Genomic DNA, 23,729 nt, shown 5'->3' with positions numbered 1-23,729 from the left:
CTACAACAAGATCTTGTCCGGTGCTACTGTGACTCCACAGATATGTGTTGCAAAAGAATTTTAGGGGAAAAAAGGGATGTACATTATGTTTTCATACTTTGAAGGCAGGGATTTTGGAAATAGATTCTGTAATATATCATCATGTGACTTGTTTGTTGTGGCATATAACTTACATTCTCCAACATTTATGTCGTTATGAACTTTGCTACCATTATATTCCAGTGTCTTTTGATCAACCAGAAAAACAGAACAACTAACACTAATCGTGTAATCAGTACCTATTCTTTGTAACAACTCCCGGAACCTGACTTAGCATTGTACTTAAACCCTAGGTCTATGGTTGTTTACAGTTCATCAACGAGAGATGGCTTTCATCTTGATAAATACATACCTTTTTCATATTGACTTCCCAGACAGTGGCTATCACACTTCTTCCACGCTAACAAGCCCGGCTCCCCGTCTCATTTCACTGTCGAACAATCACTGTCTGATCCTGTCTGTTGGATCACACTCATCCCCTTAATCTCAGCTACCTGTTAGATTACTTTAAGAAAACACCTCGTCAACGTTTAGAGTGATCGATTACACGCCTCACTGAATAGTCATTACAACGATTCTTGTATTCTTCAATTCACGGTTCCATTGTACTGCTGTTATTAGGAACACAAATTTGCTTAGTATGTAAATCTCAAGGTCAGCAGAAAAAGTTCACGAATATTCCATATTCGCCGTGAAACTGCTGAAGCTCAATACTGCAGTATTGCCAGCTGTCCTTTTGTGCGTGTTGTAACTTTCTGCAATACACTCTGTTCGTTGCATCCGAACCAAGATACCAACGGGTAACAGTGAAAAATGCATTGCAAGAAATTAGAGTTAGCAACATTTTCTACTGTTTTAGCAAGATAAAACATGTCGAAATAAGCCATTATCCATCATCAAAACACGACAAAGATCAAGCATTGTAATTCATCTCCACAAAGTGGGTATCAGTGTCTTGTCATGCCTTGGTGCAGCAACGACTAGAACGATGTCGCCATGTCAGACAACAAACTGGGCGTCAGTATGTCAGTATGTCTCCCGGTTTCTTATCATTACTGCTTTGTTGCCTTGTGAGCCTCCAACAATTGTAAAGTTTTAATATTAGATACATAAACACTACCAAGATATGTCTGATGAAAATCAATGAATGCTTTAGATCATATGTTTAGAGCTGTCAGTGTTGCCATTGTGAAGTAATCGTGCATATACTTTCTGAAAAACATTATGTGTTCTTGTATGGAAGTTAAGTGCAATTTTGTACGTACTGATTTATTTTGCAAATAACAATAAAAATAGTAATTGCATTCATGGTGTGGCATGCACTAAAACAATGACGCACACGTAGTTTCGACATGTTGTAAGGTCAATGTCGGTCCTGTCGTTCGAAACATAAACGAATCATATCATACAGTACTACACTGAATTGTGTTGAAAGTTTGAACCAAGATTAAGTGATTCATCACAGTGCTCCTCATAAAGCTAATAGGTAGCCCACTACCCCTTAATGCTTAGGTCCACGCCAGGAAACTACACGTAAATGAGTATGTCTGTACAATCCTTGTCATAGGACCTGTCAATCCAGGTCACACGTTACACAGTACTACAAACACATTTATTTTGTTGTCGTTTTATTCATAACCAATAAGGCACTTGTAACAATACTTATAAATATAGCTAAATATGTAAATTTAACATATACAATGTATAGGGAATATCTGAACTTAAACATTATGCATGTAATCACAGATGAAATACACAAAACTTCAGAGATACAGAATGATTTAACCAGGAATCCATACCAATCACTAATACCATGCCGTGTCTAAGAAAGGTCCATACATACATGCATGCAATCATTCAATCCTTCTAACAACTGTATGTACAGTCTCAAAACATTTTGTTGGAACATATTTCAAACATTTGTCCATGCAACCACCACAATGTCACAATTCATGATAAGGTGGGACCTTCAATCCAAAATGACTAGGGAATGTCTTTGATAACCAATATTCAGGCACATTCAGATTGACAGAAGATACTGAACTGATATCTGGACAGGGCTTTAGTGACTCATACTGCTGCCTTCATCTACATCAATAATATGCTTAGTGCCTACACCTACGTACACAATAAGCTCAGTGCCTACATATGCATAAATTGTAAGCTAGTTACTTAAGGTATCACCACAATAAAATATTGGAACAATTATATATAGGAAACAATGTGAAAATATTACACACAAAGACTCAACAGCACCCAATGCCATGTAATGTCTATCACATATTCAGAAAAGTATTTAATCCTTCTACTTACGTCATAATACTGTTCAGGAAACGATTATGGTATATAACTGTAACGTTGTAGCTGCTGGAGTCATTATCTGTCATATCTTTATTCATATCTATATCCTGTCAGTTGCAACATAGTCTCGTTTTGTCAATTAAACAGCTTGTGAGGGAGAGTGATGAGGAGTTGAGGATGATTTAGCTTAGTGCTTAGTGCCTACCCATCCTGGTTTTGATCACCACATCCATGACATTATCGCCAAAATAGTATTGCCAGAATACTGGTAAAAGTATTGAAAAACTTAACTCATTCAGAGACTTGTGAAAACATATACGCAGCCATGATTACTACAATAAATTAGGCATGGCCTGTAATACATGAGGTACATGAAGTATATGGCCTGTCCAATAAAAAGAAATATGTCCGTGACAGCTGCACAAAAAGGAAATAGAATATTTTGTAGTTTTACTTAATTATCAATGCAAAATTCATTGGCAACCAAGACCATGGCAAACTTATCATTTAGTGGTCCTCATGAATATTTACTAGCCATGGACCACAGGAACAGCATTAATCTAAGACAGTGCAGGGCAAACTGGGCTGAATACCAACATTCACATATTTTCATTGTCCCCAAGTGTTGCAACTCTGCACAGTAAATAGCAGCACAATACATGACTGTGCCTGTGGATTAACCTGAGCATGATACACTAGACATCCATATTTATACAGGTATCTGATGAAGTCTTAGAGGGGCATTAAGAGAGAGTGGATGAGTTGAGTTTTACGCCGCACTCAGCAATATTCCAGCTATATGGCGGTGGTCTGAAAATAATTGAGTATGGACCAAACAATCCAGTGATCAACAACATAATCAATGATCTGTGCAATTGGGAACCGATGACATGTGTCAACCAAGTAAGCGAGTCTGATGTCCTAATCCCATTAGTCGCCTCTTACCACAAGTATGGTCGCCTTTATGGCAAGCATTTTTCGCTAAAGGCCTATTCTACCTCGGACCTTTACGGGTAAGGGGCATTAAGAAGCTGAAACTGGTCTCCACGTCTTACTAATGACCCGAGTAGGTGGCAATTCTTAATACAAGGGACATTCAAATTATTTACTTTTTTACTTTTGTATTCCTGTGAGCCAAGGCTATCAGTTATTTACATCTAAAATGAAATACGTGACTACAACATGAAGACAGTTGACATATTTCAGACAGACATTCTTACAAAATATGAAAAAACTTGAAATTTACCATCAATTGTAAAGATCACAAAGATCGTACATATAATTACATGAAGCTTCAGGTACAGACATTGAGATGGTCTGTTTCATTAAATTATGGGTTGTGCATGCACTTGGTTTTCTGCAATTTCTTAACAGTATTTCTACACCATCACCATTCTAACTGCCACCAGCTACTGTAAACATCACTACAGCCTGAACTCATACCACTGTACATTGTGAAGAACCACCTGACAGTGGATTAAGACACATGGCACACTGTGGTAACTTGAGACAATTAGGTCTCCAAGTGTAGCCTCATGTAAAAAAATATCAGTGTGGATTACAAATGAGAATGCAGTTCCCATTTCAGTATTCAGTCATGTTGTTTACATGAAGCATAAATCTAAAGATTTCTTATCCATTAAGTATCACTAAGTAGGCAAATTTTGTGTTTTTACTGAACTCGGGTTGTCTGCCCAAGAAAGGAAACGGAACATAATGTCATATAGTAATGCACACAATTAAAGTATGTTTAGTATTGCGGTGGTGTTGGTGTTGGTAGTGATGGTGTGTGGCATGTGGTGTGGCATGGCATGGCATGGCATGGCATGGCATGGCATGGCATGGTGCGCGCAAAGCGTGCATGCATGCATGTGTGTGAAATGCATCATCACACAGTTGCCTTAATACATTTAGTTTGTACCTGTCAAAAGTATCATAATATACTGATGTGTCATGTATATAATTAGTTTCATTCTGTGTGTAAAGATCAAAAGTACCTATGCAGCATTAATTTAAGATTCAATTCTGGAAAGATGTAAGCTCACCATACACAAAGTCTAAAGCAAACTGTCAAATTACTGTCCATCTTAGCATATAATCTTAGTAAAATGTTAAAGCTTGCATGGCAGTAATTCAATATTATAGTAATGATATTCACAGATACAAAGATACAACCATTACAATCCACTATCATCCTTTCACTGCTGTATGCAGGGAATGACTTGAAAAGACTGGGTCAGTCTGACCTTCTATCTGAAATGTGAGAGCCCTGTGCTAATTACTAATCACCACTGTTGATATTTAATATGCAAAGTGTGAGTTAGTACTTACAGAAATGAAATTATGATAAGACAGTTTACCTGGGCACACCACACGAATAGCATGATTGTGATAATGTCAATACAGAAGGGAACATAGTCCAACTACTGCCAAAGACAATCAACAGATATGAAAAGAAATTACAAATATTATTAGTTTCTGTTACAATTTCCAATCGGAAATCAACCAAGCTGTCCAAATGACAACAGTTCCTTGTAATACCTTGACAAAGGACATCACGTAATGACTGGTTCCAGTCTCAGGTCGCAGTGACCCAGACATGCAGATATAACACAGCTAGTGTTAGAACTTGGTGTTTTCACTGGAACAGTAAAACATCTGTAAATATTGCCTCTAAAATAACACACACTCCTACAAAATACAGGAACCAAGTCTTCCCCTTGGGTAAGTCGCCTTTCCGAATAAATAGGATCTGAAAAAAAACCACAAACAATATTGTTAGATTAAACTTTCAGCTTCATCAGTTTCAGTTTATTTTTTTTATCAACGATGTTCTTTCTGGGTTGTTTTTATGTATTTTATTGTAAGCTCTATACAATCATGATAATCATATGGTAACTGAAATCCATGATGAAAAACAGATTTTGCTATATGTGTACACAAGAAAAAAATTATCCACAACTTGAATGTACGAGGGTCTATAAAAATGTAGTGAGCCTAACTATATCCTCAATGCCGAATGTTTGCAAAGTTTCCATTTTTTTGTGAACGGATTATTAGCAAAGCCATATTCAAAGTTTCACATATGTGGGTAACGTCCCCCAAGATGTATGCGGCATCACAACACATTGGGGTATCATATTTGTAAAGTAATTGCAGAAAATTAAAACAATATGTCACTTGGTACCTTTTGGATAACGGTGTGTCCTCAGATAATATCATCTAAAATATCTTCAGAATGGTATTGAATCTACCAGGTGGGAGGGAGTGGTTATAATTTTGCTGTGCACGCCAAGCAGCCATGCTTGCCAGTTTCAGTGACATAATGAAGGGGGAAGCAACTGTACTCACCATACGAAATACAATATTCCTACCACTAAGCAAAACCAAATTTAACCTGTTAAATTTCTATTCTTATAAATATCTTCAGAATGGTATTGAATCTATTCCCGTCATAATCAACAGCCAAACATTTGGATTGCTTGAGTTATATCTAGACAGGGGCTGGGTTTTTTAAGGACAACCCCATTTTGATCTTTCACGAACATAGTGTCCAGATATTCAAGCTGGCACTGTTAACAATATCTTGTGTGACACTTGTGTGACCCTTGGCATCATGTTTGAATAGTGAAAACATTAGAATCAGTTATGTCCTCATGTTGATGTCATCTGGAAGGGAGTGGGTAGTGTCTCCGAAAAAAGTTGTCAGTATGAAGCTCTGTCTCTACATGAATGGGGGAGTCACTTCAAAGTGCATTTTTTATGCACTTTAATATCTAAGTTTGATTCCAGAGGACTTCTACCTATTTCAAACACACAAAATATTTCTGGCATATTTTGTTTCCTGAAGTTTGTGATGCATTTACTGTAGACGTCGTATTTGAAGGGGGTGGGGGGTGGGGTGGGGGGGTGTACCAAGAAAAAATGTCAAACAAAATGGGCATTGTGAGGCTGGGACATAGCAACCCAGTTTGCTTAAGGTTGACAGATATTATGTAGAAAAATAAGGCACAAGAATAACAGCATTTATATCATTGTCCTCGAGAGGCTCAATCACTATTCTTTCATATTCCCTCATATGCCATATATTTCAATAACTTATTTAATAGTTATTCTTCCTGCATCACAAGTCATTGTATAATTGCATAGCGATGCTCATAGCATTCAACACTGGATTTTCTGGCTCAGATTAATTTATTTACAGACTGCCATCATACAGCTGGAATATTGCTGAGTGCAGATTTAAACAACAAAGAAATAAAACTATTTTTTTTAGCAGAGAACATAACAACAGGCACATGCATGCTAAGGCGGATCCAATATGTACCGGAAAACAAGGGTAAGTTGGACCAGCACAGAGAAGGAAGCAGTGCACTGCAATGAGCAAACCCATTTCATTTGTGAAACGTAGAGCAGGTGTAGGCTAGTGTACGTGCAGGGCATGACAGTAAAATTAATTCTATGCACCGGTGTTTGCTGAGACAGCCACATGCTTCACCATTAAAACTACACTTGATTGTGCTCACAACGGCAAGCGCCAGTTAGTGGAACTTATACATGTTAAAACTGGTCAATTGTCAGGATGGTGTTCAACTTATCCTTGTTTACCAATATTTGTAGAAAGACTGATGCAAGTTCAGAATTTTGAAAATACTAACCATACAAATCTCTATGATAACGAAACCAACAAGACTGATGCCAAGCATGAAGTACATAGAGCCTGCTGTTTCCATTATGACACCTCGATAGATACTCAGTATGACACTGATCTGAAAGTAGAGAGAAACAATCATCTACAATGGAAAATTGCAACAATATTTGACTCTCAAGTCCGATGATAAATAAACCCTTAAGCATCAGTCACAGCATAATTCACTGATAGTTTCTTAAAAGAAAATCTGAGTTATATGATAAAGAATATATGCTCACTTATGCTGAATGAAAACGCAACAAGGATAATGTACTGTTCTGTATACAGTTTGTACACCAGACAACCTTGTACATTTACATGAATAACAATACCCATAAAATACTGAAATGAGTTTAAATATATATGCGAACAATGCTAACTTCATAGCACTGCTTATTTCATGATTAACATTAAAGTTTTATTCAGACGACTGTACGTCATCAACATATCACAAACCACATAAATGCAACACAATTGATTTATCAAAGAATCAGAAAACAACATACAGTGGGCAATGCCACAGAAAGTATAGAAATGGAAATATAGACACAAACAATGCTGTTCAACATTACGACGGTAAAAACGGTAAAAACTAGGAGGGTGTATGTATGTACATACCAGTACCATGAGAATCACAGTTACGACAAACAATATCTGCAGGAGACGCTGAAACAATAAGTTACATGTTGAAGCGAATACCATTTCATTTAAAGAACATAATCTAATATTTGAAAAATATAATACTGTATTTGACAAACTCATCCCTGTGATCAAGTTCTGAAACAAGTAAACTTGAAAATTGATCCCAAATGAGACTGATCGTGTGGTCAAACTCGCTGAAATGGTTGATGCATGTCATTTTAACCTAACTACATATACTGATGATCATGATTTCGGCCACTAGACTTTTACAGAGAACTGTCATGCAGCATTGTGTGCCTTCCATTAAAGCACCATTATGTGCAGATGACAACATCATAACACGACAGCTTCTCAAACAGTCTTTTTTCAAGTGACAGTTACTGAGTAAATAAGTAACAAACAGCAGTCATTTGGGGATACAAGGTTTTAACTATTGCCTTTTGAGTTATTGGGCAATTGATTGTTCTCAATTTCACACTCAAAAGGACTTTTTGTTTATAAATACGCCAGTAACTAAAAAGATAAGGAATTTACATCAACTAATGTATTTGAGAAAGAGAAACTTTGCAACTTTTGTGAGATCATGTGACAACGACGTCCGACATCATGTCACATATATTTTCCTGTTCAACAGGTGCCTGGCTGAACTTGTTACCGCTTTGGGAGACTGTGAACTGTCATGGTAGATTGCATCTGGATCACTGGATGGTGTACTTGATGACTGTCTTCCTGGAAGAATCGATGACCTTTCGTCCGACATTTTGCGAATCTTTGAATTAAGATAAATATCATAAAATATAAAGACTTCCACCGACACTTCCGTGTTGACACAAACCCTCGTGCCTCGTCTGCTACAGGTGAATGTTTGCTATGCGAGCTGTGATTGGATAAGCTCTAACATTTAACCAATCAACATAAGTGTAACAGAAGTCAGTCGTGGCAGTGGTCATATGACATCAAGATGGCAGACCCAAGCAGTACAGCTCCAGTTCGTCCACCTTCAACGCCGACTAGTTCCCCAACTACTACAGACAGCTCAGCGATATACTATGACATTTCACCAACCATTGTAAGTACGTTCGCTCTAACTGAGTACTTTAACTGTCACAGTATGCTGTGGCCATACGTCATGCATGATACACATGACCAGTGTCCATTCCTCTATCACGCGCCTTCAGCGCTTTAAGGATTGTCAGGCGCTTCAACTAATATTGAGATTTCATTATTTCTTTTCAAAAGTATTCGGTACTTATTTAATGATGTGGTTTGGGGGATTATATTCAAACAAGCAGTTTTGCTTTCAGTTTTTCATGTCTTTCTGCTATAATAATGAAGATTTTCATTGTGGTCTGTTAATGGTCTGTGATAATATGGTATAGTATGGCATCATGAAGTGTGTGTGTGTGTGTGTGCAGAGACCATATACCGATATGGTCTCTGGTGTGTGTATGTGTGCACGTGCGACTGCCTGTCAGTATCTGTTCCCCCAAACTAGACAGATTATGCATATGTTCACATAAAAGGATCACATTTGAAGACTGTCTCAATGCATCTATGTGAAAGCAGAGAACATGTATTAGATCTATTGTATAGTCTCTGGTGAAAGATATCTGAATGAAAGCAAAAATTAGTTATCTTATATTCCACAACGTTCATTTGCATTTCTTGGAAACATAATCTCATGTTTATGGACAATTAATCCGTTTGGTTTTCTCTTACGCAACAAATCATGTTGAAAAGTCACATTTATCAAATGATTGCCACACTAGGAAAGCACCCATACACCTGTTGCCATATTGCTGTCATTTCTAAACCCTACAGATGGAATCCATCATAAAACATTGATCCATAATTCCAGCTGTTGCTAATAGTTATACTGGACTGACATGTTTGGTATATTGGAATTATACAGTACAAGTACCTTGGAATATTTTTATCCATACATTTTTTACAGCTGACTTGTCCCAAATTCTATACAGGGCTATATGTGAGGTTATGCCATGGCTTGTTTGTCTGCAAACAGTAATACTTGCCCCTGCTACTCTAGATCTGCATCAGTGAATCAATAGGAAATTGAGTGTACATTGTCAATGCCAATTCAAAGCACCTACATGAGGTGTAGAAATCTGAAGCTTTGTTCTGGATATCAAATGAAAGTACTTTGTCTATGACTTGGCATTAAGGGTGTAAAGCAATAAATGGTCTCCCCATAGCTGGTATACTATTTGTGGGTGGGTAGGATAGGGGGTGTTATAGATAGGATGGTACTTCGGTTGGCTTGCACCATAAAGCCAGCATTCCTTGACCTTTAAAAGCAGACACACACATCCTCTTCTTTATGTATGTGCAATCATCTTGACCATTTTTAGTCCATTTGGCTTAAAAGCGGTCCAATCAATTGCAGTCTTGCTGAAAAACTAATAAGCATAACATACACAATGAAATGCTGATCATAATCAGGAACAGCCAGATGTGCAAGAAAGCATGGAGAAAGCACAGCATAGGTTAATGAATATATAACTTTCTTGGCACTTGTGCTCATGCTTCTTGATCACTTGGGTGTGCCTTTCTCTGCACTCCTCCCTCACAATAAACAGTGACCTGTGTCAATATTTTTATGACAGTTTGTGAGACAACTTTTTAATTATTAGGACAAAAATTCTGCAAAAACCTCACAGAGTCGGTATGATGTTTTGATTATGATCAGCATTTCATTGAGTATGTTATGCTTATTAGTTTGTGAGTTACAAACGGACTATAGACCTCACCTCACCTCACCTCACCTCACCTCACCTCACCTCACCTCACCTCACCTTTTTGGTTAAGGTAATTTGTGATTTTGATTTCAACCAATCTGATATTTGTTCTATAATATGTGAAGTCCATTTCTGGTGTCCCCCTCCATGATATTTCTAAAAGTGACAAGAAACCATACTGACTCACTTTATGGTAAGATGTACAAAATACTACAAATTCAAATGTTCTGTGTTCAATGTTGAACAAGGTTGATGATTCATTTACGTTTTGAGTGTATATTCAGAATACATTAGAATGTGTCGCTCTTCATTGCAGGTGTTTGTGGTCCGAATGTTCAATGTTATTGTGCTGATCATGGTTGCGGTAAGCCTTCATGTCCTAAGAGGAGATAGGACATTTAGTATTTTCTGCATATCAGTATGTGGTATATGTGTATCTATGTCACAAGCACAGTGTGAGGGAAACTGCATATATCGTCTTGCAAACTGTATTTTGCATTTGAAAAGATTTATTCAAAATGTTTTTTGCACATTTATTGTCATAACAAATGATATTTAACTATTGGAAAAATTCCTTTCAAATGAACTTCTGAGGTTTATGCATGATTTCAAGTGCCTTTACCAGGCAACTGAGGGAAAATGATCCTTGTTTCTCAAAATGGTTAGTGACAATGGTTATTTTCAACATAACATCAGTTTGGAAATTTGTAATTCAAGTTTGGGAATTTCATGGACTGTTGTGTCAGAATGGCAGCATCAGAGTAGGTAGAGTAAAAAACCCAGACCTTTGAAGGTTATTTGTCTTGAGCAATAATGCTTAAAGGGGCTTATAGCATGTTAAGTAGGAAAGTCATGCAATTTCATATATTTGTAGACCTGTGAAGGTCCAGGGTAGAAAAGGCCTTCAGTAACCCATGCTTGCCTTAAAAGGCGACTATGCTTGTCATAAGAGGAGACTAAAGGGATCGGGTGGTCAGGCTTGCTGACTTGGTTGACTTATGTCATTGGTTCCCAGATCGATGCTGATGTTGTTGATCACTGGATTGTCTTGTCCATACCCGATTATTTACAGACCCCCACCATATAGCTGGAATATTGCTGAGTGCGGCGTAAAACTAAACTCACTCACTTACTCATACATTTTTATGGTTATCACAACTTACTGTTAATAGATGTGTTCTAAGATAACAAGATCGGTTTAAGGATAGGAGAGTCCCCTCAGTATTACAGAATCATGTATATTTATATATATATATAATGCTCTATGTTTTAACTGTGTATCTTTCCCCAACAGATTGCTTTTATCCTGTGCCTTGTACAAGCAAACACAACCAACAAGTCCTACTATCTTTTGGCCTGCAATATTGTCAGTAAGTAATATAGTAATGGGGCTGAAATAAATATGTTAAATAGAAGTGTAAGTACTGTTAATATCGTGTTTTACTACATGTTTCATAATTGGTCATGTCACTGACAGACGCTGTGTGTCGTTAATGATATATACAGAGGAAAACAATAAGGGCTCACATGAAAGGACAATTGTAAACTAAAAGTCACTGTGTTCTGTAATCTGATTGGTTGAAAAACATGATCAAATGGTATTAGATTCCCGGAAACTGCAAGACTATTTACTGCGTACTGACACGTAGAAACACCGCAAACAATTGTTTTGTTGCGTCATCAACAGTGGGGACGTCATTCAAATCATATTGTGACGTTAAGTTAGAATGACGTCACAAATGAGCAACTCCAGATGCTACCATGGGAACCAGCTGAAACGGCCAGCTGATGACACTTCACTGCTGTACTCGTTCTCGATGTAAACGAGTGCAGACAATAAAACCCTTTGGTTTTCTTTTGTGTTTACAATGTCGATAAACATCATGTGTTGGCCAATTTCCGGGTGTTATTGAGTATTTGAAGCACAGGAATATTTCATTTGAAACCTCCGGCTGATGCTGTCGGTTCCAAATGCATTCCCGTGCTTCAAATACTCAATAACACCCAGAAATTGGCCAACACATGATGTTTATCTCCTAAGTGTTTCCTTATTTGTTTCCAAATTTCTTAACGTATGCAACACACAGCTTGTGAAGAAACACTGGAGAAAATAAAGGAACACTTGTCCGTTCATGTGATCCCTTATTTTTTTCCCTCAATATATCTCGTGGGGTCCTGTAAGTGAGTGAATGAGAGTGGGAGAGAGAGTGATGATGAGTGAGTGAGTGAGGAACAAGTGCATGGAGGGTTATATATGACATTTCATTCCTGTGGATTTGTTTCAACCATTTGACATGTTATATTTGTTGCATAGGTGTATCTTGAATCCCAAAATTCCCATAAATACAGTCAGCATGAAACAAGTGGTCGGCCAGAAAAAGGACTCTGGCAAAACAATATTCTGTTTTCGCAGCCCTTTATTTACATTTAATAATGAAGTCCATGTAAAACCGTGCACATGACCCATGGTTGTCTGGTAGGTGAGCAAGAAAGCACCCAGCAATGTTACAGCTATATCGTGTTATACTATATGGTGACAGGCTAACATAGAATCAGGACTGACTAAGGTTGACATGGTTCAACCAAGTCAGCCAGCCTCATCCCCTGATCCCATAATTCATGTGTTGCAACAAAAATGAACATATTTTGCTGAAGATCAGTGCCAGATGTAAAGTTAATACTATGTACTCATGACTGAAGTCCACCCGTGAAGGTCCCGGGGTAGAATAGGCATTCAGCAACCCATGCTTGCCATAAAAGGCGACTATGCTTGTCGTAAGAGGCGACTAACGGGATCAGGTGGTCAGACTAGCTGACTTGGTTGACACATGTCATCGGTTCCCAATAGTGCAGATCGATGCTCCTGTTGTTGATCACTGGATTGTCTGGTGCAGACTCGATTATTTACATAACGCCGCCATATAGCTGCAGTATTTCTGAGTGAGGCGTAAAACTAAACTCACTCACTCACTGATTGAAGCCACGTTTCAGTGATGGTATGAAAATCAGTATCATCCAGGACTTGTATGTGCATGAGTCGGTCTGATTGAGTCGGTCTGTTGTACATATGTTTGTATTACTCACTGATGAACTAACCAGGACTTAAAGCTAATCACTTGTTTCTGTTTTTCCAGTCAGCAGTTTTGTTGGAGTTGTAGTGGTAAGTTTGTATCATAACCCTTTTTGCATTGTTATTAAGAAAATACTGATTTTACCACCAACCTTAAAATAAACCATGTCCAAGTCAGTTAAAGACTTTTTGCATTGTTATTAAGAAAATACTGATTTTACCACCAACCTTAAACTAAACCATGTCCAAGTCAGTTAAAGACAAGATGTGTAATATTTAGCCAGATCTCTTGTATGCAAGGTACAAAACAACAGTGGATGTGGCATCAAGTTAGGGTATATTTTCAACTTTTGTCTTCTCCATCCATCCAGAAAGTATCACTGACTTTCTGAAAAAGATATGAAAAGATACTTTATGTTTGTATTTATAATTTTCATGTCATATTTGTATCATATTTAAACTCAATAGTTTGAGTGTCATAATACATACAAGGATGTGTTTTGGGTATGTGACATTGGATCAGAACTGTAGCATATGTTTAGTAACCGTAACAACCATTTACAAGATGACAGATGCATTCAAAAGTTTGCCACATAGAATGAAAAATGTACATTTTGCTATGATATTGTCATCTAGAATACACACTTTTAGCAGGTGTATTATGGGTTAATGGATGTAATCGATATGTGTTTGAGTTCTTACTTCCATTTCAGAATTGGTGGTACCGAAGTGGAGACTTAGTGAGCATTTTTTGTTTTCATTTTTTTGTGTTTTAGAATTTTAGATTATGCCTGTTAACTGAGGAACAACTTCTGAGTTTCTAAGCTTATGTCGGGCGGTGGGTTTGCCCTGTGGTTAAGGCATTGGGTTGTCATGCCAAAGACTTGGGTACAAGTGTGAAGTCCATTTCTGGTGTCCCCACCCTGATAACGCTGTAATATTGCTAAAAGCAGTGTAAAAACATACTCACTCATTAAACTTTTGTTGAAAGTCAGTCGAGTCAGTCAGGTTCTACAGGACAGATCCTGTGCATACAAATAGTGAGAATCAGTACAAATAATATCTGACTTCCCTAGGTGCCTTAGTGTGCACAGATAGATGGATCAAGGCAATCTCTGTTGACAAAATGGATCGAAGTATGTTCTTAGGGCTTACAGCATGTTTTTCTGCAAAATGATCTTCATACCTTGGTGGTGTTAACTGCCATACCTTAACATCCAGTGATGACGGTCATAGCACTAAGGTTCTTTTGTACAACACCTTAGTCCTTAATATTAACCATGTATGTAATAACTTGGTGTCAACAGGTAGATATACTTTATGTTTCAGGGTGTAGAGAAGTACTGGTACATTGTATTGGTGGGCGTGGTCATCCTCATACAGACCATTACGACAGACATCTACGTGTTCCGACCTGAGCCTGAAAATATGTCTGGAATATCCACAGCTAAACCAGTTATAAACGGGACAACACGTGCCTATACTTGGGTAACCATATCCAACGTCACTTCCAACAAATCTCTTGATGTCTATCACAGCACTCCTGCTGCATTGCCAATGGTGTTGGATGCTTTCTAACTCTCTCTTCACACTTGCATGGACAGTTCTGGACTAGTTTATTTACATTACTTTCAGAAGACTAAGTTTCCAATACAAATTGGGACATTGATATACTCAGATCTATATTCATCTCAGTCCCGAGACCTGTTTAACTGGGTTAATATGTCAAATACTGGGGCACAGAAATCTGTATGTGAAACAAGAAGGTGCACAGGTATGTAGGGGCTTTCCCTTTCATATAACTATCCCCAAAGCATACCTTTTTAAATATGTGAAAAATATTTAAGATTATTTTTATGCATACATATACTTTGTGAGTTTTCTGAAATCAAAGTAACTAATTTCAAATCAAAAGTTAGAGGGTAAACTGTCTTCATAATATTGATATTTCTTGAAAACGGAAGTATTTATACATGATTTCTTGCATACCCCAATAGAACAGCTCAGATGCTCAAATACACTGATATGACAGTTTAGTCTCTAGTCACCTACATCTCTATTTGCCTATGTCTCCAATCACCAACAAAAACAAAGCTGACTAATTAGGATGAAAAAATGCACCCCTACTCTTATAATGACACCGTCTGACCAGTGCTATAGTGATTCTGATTGACTGTTGTTTATTTATTTAAAAAGCGTTAGTGAAAGAAGGTTCTTCTTTTAGTAGTGATTATTTTTATAAAAGGCCTACAATGTCAAAGTATAAGCAAGTTTGTTTTTTTAATTTTTATTTCCAAGCGATACATGTTAGCTTGGTGACCTTGTACAAAGGCAATAAATGTACCTGATTTTTAGTATTTTTTTTATCTCATTTTTGATCTGGTGAAAGGTTAGTGTAACTTATTTTCTGGTCATAGTGTAAATGCTCCTCTTCACTATTAGGCAGGTAATGTTTAGAGGGTTGTTATTTTCCCCCTAAAAACCAAATATTATATTTTCTAATGTTAATTCAGTTTGTCCTTCACCCAATGTCCCAAGCCATGAGGACCATTCGGTCCACACTCCTTTTACAAAACTATACTCAAACAGTAGATGCCATACAATCATCTCGAGCCTGTTTACAAAATGTGCATAATGGTGATTCTGTAATTTCAATCTTGTGTAGGTAAATATTAACTGTTTAAGTATTCTGAGGAATCTTGTGTTTGAAATATTTCAAATTTACAGACTGTGTACACCTATTTGGCATTAAATGTATATATCTCAATCATTCTGGGGAATTTAATATCAATAAAGTCATTTTGTACTTCTGTATATCTCTTTTTCTTCTTACAAGTAGGTAAGTCCAGTTTCAGATCATAGTGGTGCCGCTTGTTTTATCATTGTGTATCTGTGGTCAACAGACCATGACATGTTGTTTTAAGAATGTAGGCAAATAAAGATGTAGGCGAATAAGAACATCCAGGGCTGATAATGATTTTGTGATGTGCAGGCAAGGACTTGAATGCTCCAAGAGCAATTATTTAACGTTTTAAATCCAAATTGTACCTAGATAGCCAAAGATAGCATATGCGATTGACCCACATTAAATTATACAAATAATGACCTTTCCTTTTCATTGGACTGATCCATGTCTACTTCAATCTGTCTATCATCTGTTTCTTACTCAGTATGTGTGTAGGACAGACAAACCTTGACACTGGGTTTGTCTGTTGTACATCTCTTGCATCTTGTCTTTGTCATTGGCCTGTATAATTATGTTTTGATCATGACAAGTCTTTATGGTTGATCTACTTCTTAATTGTACAGACATTTTCGTATAGATATGGTATAAGTATTCATGCAAAAACATTGCTAGTGTACATTAAAGAAGCTGATGATCCATAAAGACTTGTCATTCCTACCATTTACAGTAAAGTATGGTTAGAACTCAACGAGACCTCTGATTTTAGTTTGTTATATCACAGTGGTACTCATTTCAACACAAAAATATCGAGCAAGTGAACTGGACCAGAAATCAGTTCATTACGTAATCTGTTTGTTACAAACAAAGTTTTACTATTACTATTTTACTATTATTAAGTTTCAATAGTATATTTTGCCTATGTGGCAAATGGAACCATTTTGAGGAGAATCACCGAATATTCCCTGGTGTTGTTAATGTCGTCTGTATGATCACATACATTCACATCCGTCTGTTACTGTTGGGTGGTACAGTGGATGAGTGCTTTACATGTCACTATCAGTGTCTGGGTTTCTTTCTTCATGTGTAATACCAGGATGTATACAGCTTATATCTGATGTCCCTGATAGAATACTGCTTTAATAGAGTCAAGTGCAACATCATTTAATCAACCATGTACATCAGTGTAACTTGAAGGACTTACTCCTTTACTCGTTTGAAATTTCACATTATTTATTCTACTTTTGATGAATGTATTTATATATAATTTCATACTTACAAAATGGTTAGTTTGCATGTCCATTACACTATTGACATGGTTAATCTTTCTGTCCCCACTGTCATATTGCTTGATGTTGCTGAATATATACACTTTATATATATATACATATATTCTACTCACTCTTGTGATGCAATGCATGTACGAATGTGCATAGTAATGCTTGATTTATGGTGATGTTTGCTGTGTTTTGTTGCAGTATGACTTGTAACGAAACTAGTTTTCAGGCCACTGCCTCAGTCTTGGCCCTGTATAAAAGTCTATATAGTGCTAAAACTTTGGCAGTAACAATCAGTAACTAACTGTCCATCCATGTATTACATTTATGTAATTATTTCATTACAACATAAATTAAACTATTTTTTAATAAACTGATAATGTACTGTTATGCCAAGTGAATGTGAAGCATTTTCCTTCATGGTGTTCCGATTAATCGATTTGATCGATTATTGATTGGTAGAAAATAGTTATCAAGGAATTGATCATAATATTTGTGATCGATCATGTTCTATGCCTGGCAGACATTTTATTCTTTAACAGTTGGATGATTTGATCAAGCATGATCTAGATATCTGTATAATGTAGTAAATATTTACACTGTTTTCAATGTGAATTTCACTTATTTCATGCATATATCACGTCATTTGTATCCATCTTGGGTCACGCAAGTTGATATCTGTTATATAAGAACACAACAAGGAACTCCCTCATGCTCTCGCAACTGCATGTGACAGATAATAGTCTCGTATCCCATCGCCTGGACTAACATTTTATGATCCATCATTAATCAATGATCAGTCGTTTCAATAAGCCAATGATTGATCATGAAATTCAGCCAATTATAAACACCGGTCTGCCAATGTCTTGTTGTAAAATTATACTGTGTTTACAATGTGAAGCCCTATCAGTTGACACAGAGTTGACTAAGGATACAACAACACAGTTAGACATTTGGTGGTTCTTTATCTCTGACAGTGGCATAGTCGTTTTTCAAGTTATGAAATTTGTATGCAGAGGAGTTATTTCAATACACAGACGACATGTCCTGAGTTTCCAGGCTTCATCTATGTTTGTAAAGGTTTGAGTGACTATTGCATGCTAAATATTAGATCCTGTTGCCAAAAATCCCAGATGTGGGTTAGAATTGGTCTTCAGCAACCCATGCTTGTTGTAACTTGGTTGACACATTTCATTGCACTCTAGTTGTGTAGATCTATGCTTATCATCTTAATCATAATTGTGTGGTCCAGACTGCATGATATATGGACACTGCCATAAAGCTGAAATAATGCTGAGTGCAGCATTTTTAATAACAACCACTTAATATTCGCCATTATTTTCCAAGATAATTAGTCATTACAAATACAGTAAGGCTATTATGTAGCAGTAGAGTTTCAAACTTGCATCACCTGTTAAGTAGCCTAGGTGTCATGACGGTGTACATTCAGTTTGTAGATCATTACCTCATATGGGTATCTTATGTAGCGAAGAGCATTGCCATGAGATGTTAAATATGATGACTTGTATACACTTCTGCTCCGATATATTGTAAAATTTCTATTGCTACTTTTGAGAGTACTCTGGTTTAGTGCTGCTTGTTGGAGTCTACCCACTTTTGCTTTATTTCCACTTATGATTGCTCATATAATACTATCTTTTAGACTGAAAGCAGGTGAGTGAGTGAGTGATTTTAGTTTTATGCCGCACTCAGCAATATTCCAGCTATCTGGCAGCGGTCTGTAAATAATCAAGTCTGGACCAGACAATCCAGTGATCAACAACATGAGCATCGATCTGCGCAATTGGGAACTGATGACATGTGTCAACCAAGTCAGCGAGCCTGACCACCCGATCCCGTTAGTCGCCTCTTACGACAAGCTGAGTCGCCTTTTATGGCAAGCATGGAACTTCACGGGTCAAAAGCAGGTACATAAACCATTGCAATGTAATGGGTTACTAGTATGTACCTATTCATGAATTGGTTTTCAGTAGAGTGAGGATAGAGAAGATGTCAGAAAAGCACTTCAGTCTGCACGGGTGAGGCAAAAAGTACCAGTGATCACACGTAATACACGATCTGGGTTGTCTGCCACATGGCTGATGGGACCTGTAATTTTGGTGGGAAGACTAGCCGATGATATGCTCCATTCTCTGGAATGCTGTGTTTTTTTGCTGCTTGTTGTAATACAACCTGGAATGCTCTGACTGCTTTTTGAATGCTATATGTTCTGCCCTGGTAGAGGTACGCTTTCTCTTTTCCAAAACATTCTCTCAACACTTGAAACAAGTTTAATTTTATTTTTCATTGACTTTTGTAAATTTAAAAGTACTCCATTCAATAATGCTTCTGAAGTAAGCCATATAGTTCCATTAACTGTGAGTTCAAGTAATGTAAACAAATTTCAACCAAGAAAGGGCTGATGGTTGTTTTCTTGTTTCAGACATGATCCCAGCATGACTGTGGAGCCTGAAGTCTTGGACTTGCATCACTTACATTGCCTTGCCACAGCATGTGAAGTCGCCCTCTACCTGACTGTGGAGGAGAGGAGATTTGCTGTGCAAGACAAATGATATAGCAATATGAAGCAGTATTTCGTTATCAGCAGTGTCAGGTTATTATATACATGTATAGCAACCTTCAACACATGACTTATATCATGTGTCATAAACAATGTAAAGCAAGTCTTTGGTTGATAGTTTGACACCGGTAGTTGAAGATATGACTTCTATCACCAATCATGGACAATGTAAAGCAAGTCTTTGGTTGATAGTTTGACACCGGTAGTTGAAGATATGACTTCTATCACCAATCATGGACAATGTAAAGCAAGTCTTTGGTTGATAGTTTGACACCGGTAGTTGAAGATATGACTTCTGTCACCAATCATGGACAATGTAAAGCAAGTCTTTGGTTGATAGTTTGACATTGGTAGTTGAAGATATGACTTATATCACCAATCATGGACAATGTGAAGCAAGTCTTTGGTTGATAGTTTGACATTGGTAGTTGAAGATATGACTTATATCACCAATTATGGACAATGTAAAGCAAGCCTTTGATCGGCAGTTTGACACTGGTAGTTGAACACATGACATATCATGAATCATGAACTACGTCAAGCAAGTCTTTGATTGGTAGTTTGAGGTTGGTGGTTGTAGACATGACTTATATCATATGTCATAAACAATGTAAAGCAAGTCTTTGATTGGTAGTTTGAGGTTGGTGGTTGTAGACATGACTTATATCATATGTCATAAACAATGTAAAGCAAGTCTTTGATTGGTAGTTTGAGGTTGGTAGTTGTAGACATGACTTATATCATATGTCATAAACAATGTAAAGCAAGTCTTTGATTGGTAGTTTGAGGTTGGTGGTTGTAGACATGACTTATATCATATGTCATAAACAATGTAAAGCAAGTCTTTGATTGGTAGTTTGAGGTTGGTGGTTGTAGACATGACTTCTATCATATGTCATAAACAATGTAAAGCAAGCCTTTGGTTGGTAGTTTGACACTGGTAGTTGAAGATATGACTTCTATCATATGTCATAAACAATGTACAGCAAGCCTTTGGTTGGTAGTTCAAATATAGGGTCAGGAAGTAGCTTCGAGAGGGACACAGAAGCTTGTCTTGTGTCTCTGAAAATGAAACAGTACACTAGAAAACAGCTTGAAGTAATACGTAGATGTAAGGCTTGACTATACGTTTACCATTACATAGGTTGAAGTGACTCATCTTGGTATATCTGTCAGTGTTCTATGCCCCACAGACATTTAACCTGTAACAGTTGGATTATATGATCAAGCATGAAGTGTTCTGACCTTACGTGAATTGGTATTGATGTCTGTGATAATCATTGTTCATTCCTAAGGTCCTATTATTAAAAGCATGTGATGCTATGAAATATATTATAGTCAATGAAGAAATTAGATATATCTAGCATTTTCTATATGACCTAGCCTATCATAACCAATAATCCATTTATCTGTAAATACTCATTTAGTTTATGTTTTGCATTTCATATTGAGTGGTGGTGTATTTATCATTGTACATATGCAATCACCAGAGGTATTAGGAAACGCAGGTCATCCAGTATCAGGTACTGGATGGGATATAATGATGGTAAAGTTCATTAAACATCTATACTTAGGAACCTAGGAGATTCAGTGCAGATTGTCTGTAGTGTCCCCTTCTATAATCATGGTGGGTTTGTGACCTCTTTGAACACTGTTTCAGTTATTACCAGGAGTGTTAGATTTGTACCAGAGATAACCTGAAGAGAGAGATGTCTGTTACTTACCACTTTTTGTGAAACCCACAGCCAGCAGTGTGTGTCAGAATGATAATTCAGGTTCAAGAGTGTTGAGTCGTAAGTGACTACATTGCTTTAGACATCCAGCCACTTCGGCATTTATCATAAGACATTGTGTCAATAACATGTTGTTACAGTAAATAATTTGCCATGACAGGTGGTATAAGAAATCCCCCATGAACCAGCAAAATATATCACTGACGGATGGAAACAGCAGAGAAGCATTTTCATACATTGTGTTATTGTTTTATGGGTGGAGGGCATTAGCAGGCATTATTACATGGTAGTTGTGTCACCATTTTCACACGTCAGTAAGTAATGTACCAAGTGATGTTAGTCATTGATGGAAGCTCAATAGGGATTTCTTTGCTGTTTGCTCTTGATCACTGAGTTGTCTGGTCCAGATTGGATAATTTACAGACGGCCGCCTTATAGCTGGAAATTGCTTAGAGTGGCATAAAACTATACTCAATCACTCACTGGTTGCCATCACACAGGTCATGGGTTCACATCCTAAATGTCATAATTGGTTTGTCTGTGAGGATACATGTTTGTTTCTCCTGCGTTCCCCTCGGACTTTGTTCAGGCCCTGGTCTGCACATCATTAACAATCTGTCCAAACCGATGTCCGCGAGTTGTGGTCTGATTAATTGAAATCATCGCGATTGGTCGCTGTAACTAGACGACCCAGGAACTGATCATGTTTTTTCATAATTGAACCCACACAATTTTGGAACACCTGTTTGCAGTAATATTTTTCACAAAGTTGGTTTTGACTGTCATCAAATTTTCATCCCATGAGGTTACTAGGTCTTCCAAGTCATGATTGAATTTAATTTCAAGACTTCGGGAAACTTATGTTTCTAGCATAATAGTAATACTTGAAAGATGTGAAACTTTCAAAAGCAATTTGTGGAATTGGCAAAAAGACCAAAAGAAGTACATATTTTTCCTTTCTTTTTTTATATTTTGATTGTGCTTGTGTGTGTGTGTGTGTGTGTGTGTGTGTGTGTGTGTGTGTGTGTGTGTGTGTGTGTGTGTGTGTGTGCACGTAGCGTAGCAGCCAAAACAGGGAAATTTGATAATTGACGCGAACCAATTAGATCTATGTTCGTTAATCGATCGATTGTAATGAACCAATGATAACTTCTGAGAAATTTAACCAATTCCCAACATTACTGTCCACGGCCATACCATCCGTTCATTTGTACTGATGTACACAAGATATTTACAGGCTTGTTTACTTGACACCTTTTACACTCGGAAACGTAATGATTTTAAAATTTTACGTGCGCTTTACGACATGTTTCGTATTTCGTACAAACCTCAGAAATCGCATTCTTCGACTATCTCATTGATGAAACTGTTACTGTAAACTGAAAACGATATAATTATACTCAATTTTTTTTCTAGAAAAGAGAGAGAGAGAATGTCATTTATAAAAGGATAAGTCACCATCCATCGTTTATTAGGTGACATTTTTATCATCACGTCATCAGAGCGATGTGATATGGAATGTACCCGGTATTTTGAGTTTCGTTTTGACAATGAAGATGAATAAGCTAAAACGTCACATTGATGACTGTACGACGCGTTAGTCGTCGACATCAGTTTTTCACTACTCAGATTACCCGTAATTCATTGGTTCGTCTTTCAATAATTCCTTTCGGAATATAGATTGTACATACAGTGCATCAAAGGTACAGATGTACAACCCTGTCATGACATAAAAGAACTTAGTATTAAGACTACTGTGGTCGACTTTGCGGAAAGATTTATAAATATTAATGCTGGTTCTTGTGGCCTGCAAAAACATTTGGTGCTTCATACTTTTTATTTATTTATTGAAATAAACACTATATTTTAATTATGCGATGTAGTTGTTTTAATAATGACAGTTCCAACTTAATCGTGTGTCTCCTGTTAGATTAGTTGAGAGGTGCTAATATCACTT

General features: G+C 37.1%; 2 protein-coding genes across 3 annotated transcripts; one reads left to right on the top strand and one right to left on the bottom strand.

Moving 5' to 3' along the window:
• Positions 1–1,650: 1,650 nt before the first annotated feature.
• LOC137284966 (uncharacterized) lies at positions 1,651–8,533 on the bottom strand. Its single transcript, XM_067817052.1, has 4 exons — positions 8,328–8,533; positions 7,649–7,696; positions 6,999–7,109; positions 1,651–5,092 (listed from the first exon to the last, which is right to left on the bottom strand). Exons 1-4 carry the CDS (start codon positions 8,430–8,432, stop codon positions 4,979–4,981), a joined length of 378 nt encoding a protein of 125 aa, XP_067673153.1. The 5' UTR covers positions 8,433–8,533; the 3' UTR covers positions 1,651–4,978.
• Positions 8,534–8,581: 48 nt separating this feature from the next.
• On the top strand, positions 8,582–23,643 carry LOC137284965 (uncharacterized). 2 transcript variants are annotated; one of them, XM_067817051.1, is made up of 7 exons: positions 8,618–8,741; positions 10,745–10,792; positions 11,723–11,798; positions 13,563–13,588; positions 14,212–14,238; positions 14,828–14,986; positions 19,902–23,643. In XM_067817051.1, exons 1-7 carry the CDS (start codon positions 8,634–8,636, stop codon positions 19,905–19,907), a joined length of 450 nt encoding a protein of 149 aa, XP_067673152.1. In that variant the 5' UTR covers positions 8,618–8,633; the 3' UTR covers positions 19,908–23,643. The 2 variants fall into 2 exon arrangements, with proteins under 2 accessions (XP_067673151.1, XP_067673152.1); XM_067817050.1 differs by lacking the exon at positions 19,902–23,643 and having other exon boundaries at positions 8,582–8,741; positions 14,828–18,067.
• Positions 23,644–23,729: the final 86 nt, after the last annotated feature.

Source organism: Haliotis asinina, chromosome 5 (genome assembly GCF_037392515.1).
Source record: "Haliotis asinina isolate JCU_RB_2024 chromosome 5, JCU_Hal_asi_v2, whole genome shotgun sequence".
Lineage (NCBI taxonomy): Eukaryota > Metazoa > Mollusca > Gastropoda > Lepetellida > Haliotidae > Haliotis > Haliotis asinina.
Note: the sequence above shows the minus strand (reverse complement) of the source record. Positions and strands in the feature narration are given on the sequence as shown.

Coding starts and splice junctions, on each gene's coding strand:
- LOC137284966 (XM_067817052.1), bottom strand. CDS start 8,432: ATGTCGGACGAAAGGTCATCGATTCTTCCAGGAAGACAGTCATCAAGT. Junction 7,110..7,648: donor CTGTGATTCTCATGGTACTG/GTATGTACATAC, acceptor CTCTACTTTCAG/ATCAGTGTCATACTGAGTAT. Junction 5,093..6,998: donor TTATCATAGAGATTTGTATG/GTTAGTATTTTC, acceptor GTTTTTTTTCAG/ATCCTATTTATTCGGAAAGG.
- LOC137284965 (XM_067817050.1), top strand. CDS start 8,634: ATGGCAGACCCAAGCAGTACAGCTCCAGTTCGTCCACCTTCAACGCCG. Junction 10,793..11,722: donor TTGTGCTGATCATGGTTGCG/GTAAGCCTTCAT, acceptor TTTCCCCAACAG/ATTGCTTTTATCCTGTGCCT. Junction 13,589..14,211: donor GTTTTGTTGGAGTTGTAGTG/GTAAGTTTGTAT, acceptor CTTCCATTTCAG/AATTGGTGGTACCGAAGTGG.